Source organism: Notothenia coriiceps, unplaced genomic scaffold (assembly GCF_000735185.1).
Source record: "Notothenia coriiceps isolate Sejong01 unplaced genomic scaffold, NC01 NC01_scaffold00036396, whole genome shotgun sequence".
Classification (NCBI taxonomy): Eukaryota; Metazoa; Chordata; class Actinopteri; order Perciformes; family Nototheniidae; genus Notothenia; species Notothenia coriiceps.
In genome coordinates, this window is record NW_011369097.1 from 800039 (window position 1) to 807993 (window position 7955).

A 7955-nucleotide genomic window follows, 5' to 3' on the forward strand; every position below is an offset into this window, starting at 1 on the left:
TTAATTTTAGGGTGAAGACTTGGTTAGGGTTAGGCCTGTGTTGGTTATGGTTAAGGTTAGGATAAGTCTCCAGGAAATGCATGTAAGTCAATGTAATGTCCCGTGAAGTGATGTATACATGGTGTGTGTGTGTGTGTGTGTGTGTGTGTGACCAGACTGCAGGTGCAGCTTAGAGTGCAGATGTCAAATACAGCAACATGACTAACAAAATTGTGTTCAAGGCTTACCGTGAAAGATTGTCCACGAATATTAGACGTGTATTGTGTGTGACAAGACATTCAATAATGAGCTTACTTATGAACGTATTTCCTCTGTTTCTTAGTTTGACCTTTGATGTTAGATACATAAAAGCTTTCTATGCCAGCTGAAGTGTGAGCTTTTTTCTGAACTGTATTTTAGAAGAATTGTCAAAGCAAAAGAGGATGAACAGCACTTCCCCTTGGCGTATCTGTCTCTCACAGCATTTAAAACTAAATGTTAATTGTTCTTATCTCTTTGGAGCAGGTTCCTTAATGTGCTAGTGGTGGTTACATTTTTATTTGTAAACCAAGTAGCTCAGAAACTAAATCATACTTGAGGCTGTGTTAGTTGTTTCATGGAAAGGTCACAGGCAGAGGACGACAGAGGAATCACAACAAAGGCTGTTGGGATGACAGATGGAGAAAATATTTGGTGACTAATGCCAAAAAAGAGGTAATAATAATAATTTTTTAGAGCATCAATGCCCCATAAAAGCAGATTTCAGCCCTACCAATATGAAGATTTTTCTCTGATGTGAAGAATTGTTACGTGAATACTTTAAGACTGTTGGTCAGACTGAACATCACAGTAAGATATCATCTTAGACTCAAAGAAACAAGAATGGAGGACATTTTATAGACAAAAAATTGCAAAGTTCCCCACTTTGGGACAGGTATAAGGAAAATGGTCAGCACCTTAATCTAAAGGAAAATAACTCAATTGAAGCCTTACATAATACAAATGAATTATTACTGCCCCCAAGGTGGTTATGTTTTTGGTTAGATTTGCTGGTTTGTCTGTTTTTCAGCAAGGTTGAAGGTAAAACACTGACCCATATTTATTTTATTAAACTTAATGTTAGGGTTCAGCATGGACCAAGGAAGAATCTATTAAAAGAGAAATGGCATTGGTGGAGGTCTACCTCAAATGTCGTAAACCCTAATGTTTGTCTGTTTGTTTTTTGGGATCTGAGTAGCTAGTTTAAAGGTCCCATGGCATGCTTTTCTGGTTATTACCCGTCCCCTTGTGTGTTATGAAGGTTTTTATGCATGTAAACGGTCACAAAGTCACAAACCTTCAAAGTACAACCTGTAGCAAGTAAAACTCTAAAGGCCCAGATACACCGGCCCGAAATCGGCAGTAAATGGGAGTCGGGCCGAACATGAGCGTGGGCACGCCCTATTCGGAGTGGTGTGCGCCGCACCGTCGGGTCTTTTCTGCCGACCTGACGCCTTTTCTTGCCGATTCAACATGTTGAATCGGCGTCGGGTACACCACCGGAAGTCGGACAAAGGGATAACACTGATTGGCTGTTCAGCTAGCGAATCAGTGCATCAGAAGCGTTAACGGAAGTGAGGGAGGTAAACAAATGATTTAAAATGGAAGATGGAACACACACGGAAGGCTATTTCACCTCATCGGTTTATAGAGCTCCTGTTCGTTCATGTTTTCAATGGACGAGAGTGAAAATGGAAAGAAAAACGCTATTTGTTGTTTGTTTATATCACGGACCGTGATATAAACAAACAACAAATAGCGTTTTTCTTTCCATTTTCACTCTCGTCCATTGAAAACATGAACGAACAGGAGCTCTATAAACCGATGAGGTGNGGATGGTTTAATTTACTCGTGCTTCACCACCAAAACCCTTATCAGTTCCCCCGGTTGAGAAACCAATACTAGTCCAAAATCTCTCCAGTTACTTTTGTCATACATGATTGATTACAATTCACTATTCAACTATTCTTCCTCATCACTACATCTTGTTTATGTCCTTCACATTTAGTGACTGTCCCTTTAAAAATATTATATCGTCTTTTACTTCTCACAATCGGCGCCGAGGTTGTTGCACAACACTTACAAACTTTGTAGGGAGTTTAGAGTGGATATATATAACACGACACAATGGGTAGTTGTTTTTTCGTCTTATTGATGGTTCAAAAGTCTCACTCCATAGCATCTACCAATAGTTCCTTACATTCAGCTTTGAATTTACATATTCTATTCAATTATACAATATACTAAAACACATTACTTTGTTGGCGGCTCGTCATTAAGACCTTCCCTTTTGGCTTGTGTTGCGACAGGAGTTAATGAAGAGCAAAGTGGACGTGGGATGTCCATAGTAGTGACAATGACACCAAGGAGTATAACCCTGGCTTGTCAAAGAACCCCCCGAGCAGGCCCTAGCCGCGGTGGATGGACCAGCCCTTCCCGGCTAGGGTAATTTATAAGATCCTGGTATGGTTCTCGACCTACGCCTCGTCTCTGACATTCGACCTCGTCTTGCACCGTGGCAACGACTTGACTCGCTAGGTAGCCACTCAATTCTTATAACCTTCTCGACGTCAGTCAGCTCTTTCTCGGTTTCTTTTTTCAGACCAACACCCTGTATTCTCTTTCGGATGAGAGCACAAAATCAGGTCGCTATAAAATATTTTCTGGGTCAAGTGTGTAACGGTAAAATGCATTACTAAAACATATTTAAGTGTAACAAACAACCTTACTCTTTTATCAACAGTAACTAACTTATAACCCTTACAAAGTACATATTTATTACAAACTCACAATCACTATACATGCATGTAAATACTCAGTGTGTGGGAGCCTTCAGATATACTGACAAACTTGTTTCCTTACTGCGTCAGATCACGTTGTCCCCCAAAATGGCGCCGTACCGGGGAAGCTAGGCTAATACACACACACTATATAACAGTTTTACACATGTAAACAGCGCTACAAAGTCTTCAACTGTTAGCGGGCCATTACATATTATCTTTGCAAACCTTATGGGGGATTCATTGTGATTTATGCACAGTTTACCAACCTGTATGGTGCAGGTGAAACAGAAGTAATGAGGACACGTTGTGTTCGGTTTCCTTCCAGATTACTTCTGAGGAAACCCCGGGAACGTCCGTCGCTTTAATCGGTACCCCGGAACCATTGAATCAAACACAAACGTTCCGCCTCACCACTCACTGCATCTATCAACCCCGTTAATGACATGAAAATAACAGATGTACAAAATAAATGCATGTTCTAACTCTAAATAATAATAATAATTATATTAATGTGGTCACACATCCCAGGGGTGCCACATATACCCTTTATGTGGCAATCTGCCTCTGACTAGATTTTCATTACAGATGAAAGAGAAAAAGCACATTAAACAAATCCTGCTTAAAGGTCTGGTTACATACACGCAGTGTTTTTTTGTGTTTGCATTTCTTTGTATGCCAGTCCACCCACAAGCATTTCATAAGCAAGCAGAGGGAGCCATGCACAAAGGCATAAAGCACACTAAGCCTTGCAGCATTTGGGTTGGGTTTTATCAGCGGGGACATTAATTTCAATTTATGAGTGCATGTCCAAGTAACTTGACCCTCAAGACCACCCACACAGAGGCGGAAGGACTTTTGGTTGATTAAACTTCAGTCTCACAGGTTCTTTCTCCGCAAAATGTAGCCAGCAAAACATCTGGTATTGAAATGAAAGGTTTACCACATATTTTGTGGGTGACGAGCAGAAAATAGATGCGAGACAATTCTGGAAAAGAAACATGCTTATATTGTGGAAATACGAGTCAGTTAAGGCAAAAGTTATTGGGCTTGAACAGTTAAATTATACTGCTTCAATTCAGTGAAATGACCCCTCGCCCTCTTGCTTGAACCACAGGAATTAAATGTAATACCTGCTGGATATCCGCATATAGACATTAGCATTTAGCTCAGAGCATGTATGTTCTTACAGAGCATGGCTGTGTTGTTGTAATTTTAGGCACAAAAAACAATATTAGATCTGTCAATTTCTTTAACAATAATTTAAAAAAAGGATGACAAGTTATTTTTCTTGATTCAAATGTGGAAATATTCTTTATCAACTCACAACCTCTCCTTCTGTGTCCCCAGCTCCGGTGGGAGGGTGAGCATTGCGACCGGAGGCCGGCCCAGGTCACGTTGATGCTGGTGGGCGCTCCCCGGTACTGTCCCAGCCACCTGCTCCAGCGCTGCCCCCACCTCCCGGCCCACCCACCATGGCTACGAGCAGTGACCCTGGCCGTGAGCGGCTGGACCCCGACTCTGACAAACAGACCAGCAGTCTCACCGACATCATGAGTGCCATGACCACAAGAGACTCTGATGGCTCTGCTCCCAACGGCGTCAGGAACGGCGTGGCTCAGCAGGAGGGGGCTCAGGCCAAGAGGACCCATGCTTTGCGACCTTACTTGACCGGAAGGAAGTTATCGCTGCAGGAGAGAGGCACCTACATGTCGTCAAGAGGAGGGTACACGCACATTTCCCCTCGTGTGGCTCGCAGGCCATGCGTGGAGTCCAAACGTGTGTCCATATCAGACGCCCAGGTAAGGAAGTGATTTCCTTTCATGATAATCAAAAGTCAGCATTATAAAAGTGATCCAATTAAGTAAGAAGAAATGGTAAAAAAAACTAAATAAAACAAAGATTCCCTTTTAATTCCCTGTATTTCTCAATATATCTGCATTATCACCAAATATAGGGGAGCAGAAAGCCAGTGGACAACATGATAAGAAAAGTGTGAGAAGATGTGCACACTAGTCTCCCATTGGCACCCATCATGGAATCATGCCTTTGTTTAATAACTAATCTATGTCATCATTAGCTTCTGCCACTGATGTGTAGCCTATATAATACACCATGTCCTGCACTGTGAGCACATGTTTAAAGATGTGAGAACATTTTCCTATGATGTTGGCTGTGAGAACAGCCCCTTTTACTCATCAGACAGTCATGAAACGCTTTCTAGCCAGCCTTTTGCTGCTGGAAAAACCATTAAAGAAGAGTATGATAGAGGTGGGCGCAGCTAATCACTTGCCAGGATAATAATTTGGAACATATTTTACTGTGTGCATGTCTGCTTTTACAGTAATATAAAATTCTACCATGGTCACAGCTACATTTCATCTATTGTAATTTACACACTGTAGTTTTAGATTAAGGCGGTTCCGGTTTGTTTGGAAAATGTACATGCCTGTTGCATTTCTGATATAATGCACGTTCACAGGTGTTTAACATCTTAAACCATTATCTGTTTTATTACCTGTTTTCTACAGTATAAGGGAGGTGATAGATACACTTTATTGATGCAGTTGTTAAACCTAACCTTATTGGATTCAGAACATCTCACCAGAGGACTGCAGTTGAATATTAGCATACACTGGCTAACACTTGCATATAGCTGACATATAGCTTAGGTTAGTTATAGTGAGAACAGGGAAAAAGCTAGCCTATCTTTGCCCACATTTTGTTATTGTTTCTTACTACTCAGCAAAATATAGCTCTGTAAAAGGAATTGCTTGACATTTTGGGAAATATCTGCAGAAATTGACACCACTAACATGTAGCGCTATGAAACATTTAGCTTAGCTTAGGTCAGGTAGCATAAGAACAGGGGAAAAACTAGACTGTCTTTGTCCAGACCCGGAGGGCATATGATTTTCATGGGAGGGCGGACAAAACCGTCATGTGCATGTGGCGGCGCCAGAGATTTTCTTTTGGGGGTGCTGTGGGGTAGGTTGACGTTTCATAGAGGGTGCTCAAACATGTAAGGTTTCCCATTAGTGTACCAGGGTGCTACAGTGGAATTTTCTACTGCAAGACTCCCCACACACACACACAGTATACCCACGACTGTTGCAATGAAGACTCAATAATCAGTTCACGGCACGGTAAGCAGGGGAAAAGTGCTACTTTTTTTAAGTGGGGGGTGGACTTCACCTCCTCTAGGGGGCTCCGGGGGCATTTATTTTAAATATTGAAGTTAAAAGCATCAGTCTGGTTCACTTTGAGAGCAAAATGAAGAGATCTATGGATACATCTCTCAACACCCATATGAAACAGAACTGTAAACAGATTTACTTTTTCTTTATGGATATTTTACAAATCACTCTCCTTTTACCACTGTCTTCTTGTTTTACTGTCATATTGTGATTAGTATTTCATACCTGTTTTTCATTTATTCTCTTATTTTTTTAACTATAATGATCATATAAACGTGTGCCTCGGAAATAATTGTTTATATAAATGGTGACCAAAACATTTGAGACCCACTGAGATAACACTGAGAGAGTCCTTTAGCTCACTGAGGCTCTCAGTCTGACTCGCGCCCCCCCCTGGCATGCCTCTGAGCACCACTGAGTTAGACACACGGTACTTCTGGTTGACTCTTTCAGAAATAAAGGGGTGTAATAACGCACTGTGGCCACAAGAGGGCACTGAAAACTCTAACATTTTATTGGAGCTGGTCATAAAACACACATTTTACTCACCAGTTGTCAAAGATGGGAGTTTTCAGATGCTCACGCACTTCTTCTGTCACCTGCAGCGAGCTACGGCAACACAGAGGGGACACCAATCTGTGCTTTTCTACGCCACATATAATGCAATTAAATAAATACTATACACGACTCACCTCATGTTCAGGTACTTCCTGCGCACCTGCAGCCGCTCCTCGTGCTCGCTCAGCTCCAGGCCTTTGGGTTTCTGGGAGAGCTCCTGGTGTCCGTGCTCCTTAAAGAGGCCCATCCAGCTCAGGTGCTCCACACTCTGCAGGACACACACAGCAAATAACACACTTTAATGACCAAAAGCTCTCAAAATGAGTGCATCACTAAAAGAAACATGTTTCTGCCTGTGAAGCCTTGCTTTTGCTCCTCTTATTAATCATTCATGTCTTTAATAAGTTAGTTTAATGTTTAATGAAGCAGCCTGACCCCTATTTCTGTAAACTAGTGAGGTGTTAGAAACTGATCTAATCTGATACCGTGAATGGCTCAATAAATGCTGCTTTGTATTAGTGACGTTATGGAAATGCTTTTTATTTAAATGTATTTAGTGTGTGTGTGTGTGTGTGTGTGTGTGTGTCAAAAGCTTCAGACCTCCAGCTTCTTCTTGAAGGACTCCACCTGCTTCTTCAGATCACAGAGGAGCTCCCCCCCCACCTCCTCCATCACTCTGCTCTCCAGATGCTGCAGCCTACACACACACACACACGCACACGCACACGCACACAGGAAACAAGGTGAGCCCTTTCTCACACACACACACACACACATACACTGAATGAATCACATGATACACACACCTGTCCTCCATGGAGTCCAGCTCCTGTGGCATCCCCACACCTGCAGAAAAACAATCATTATCATAATCATTATCATGATCCGCAGCCACCAGCTCCAGGCGGTACACGCTCTCCGGGTCGTTGGCCTGCATTTTGGGCGAAATGTTCATCCGGTGTCCGTCAGAGGCCAACATCTGCAAGACGTGACGAGGAGACGCCTCGGCCGCCGCCCGGAACAACGCTGAGGAAACACGTAAACAAAAACCACATTTACAACCAGAGGAGGGAAGTAGTGGAGTACAAATACTTCTTTACTTTTACTTGAGTGAACAGTCAGTACTTCTACCAGAGTATTTTTAAACAGAGATCTGTGTACACTGCAGTGACTCAAGACAAATATACTCAGCCTGAAGACAAGTCATTTCTAATCTCTCACTCACTTAATCTCACACACACACACACACACACACACACACACACACACACACACACACACACACACACACACACACACAACAACACACGCACACGCACGCACACGCACACGCACACACACGTTGACATTTTACTGAAAGCAGCTACCGTTTTTAAACTATAGTTAGAAATGTAAGAGGTTT

At 42.3% G+C, this 7955-nt stretch overlaps 2 protein-coding genes across 2 annotated transcripts in view; one reads left to right on the forward strand and one right to left on the reverse strand.

Moving 5' to 3' along the window:
* Positions 1-4612, forward strand: part of LOC104963667 (calcium/calmodulin-dependent protein kinase kinase 1-like) — a 366751-nt gene extending 362139 nt beyond the window's left edge. The window contains exon 2 of the mRNA XM_010792280.1: positions 4149-4612. Coding sequence (XP_010790582.1) covers positions 4274-4612 — 339 coding nt within the window. The 5' untranslated portion in view covers positions 4149-4273. The remainder of the gene's footprint in view (positions 1-4148) is intronic.
* A 1920-nt stretch (positions 4613-6532) lies between these two features.
* LOC104963668 (TNF receptor-associated factor family protein DDB_G0290931-like) overlaps positions 6533-7955 on the reverse strand; it is a 4419-nt gene continuing 2996 nt past the window's right edge. Inside the window, exons 2-5 of the mRNA XM_010792281.1 lie at positions 7360-7579; positions 7154-7250; positions 6688-6821; positions 6533-6604 (exon numbers count right to left, since the gene is read on the reverse strand). Of these exons, the coding sequence (XP_010790583.1) occupies positions 6541-6604; positions 6688-6821; positions 7154-7250; positions 7360-7579 (515 nt within the window). The 3' untranslated portion in view covers positions 6533-6540. The remainder of the gene's footprint in view (positions 6605-6687; positions 6822-7153; positions 7251-7359; positions 7580-7955) is intronic.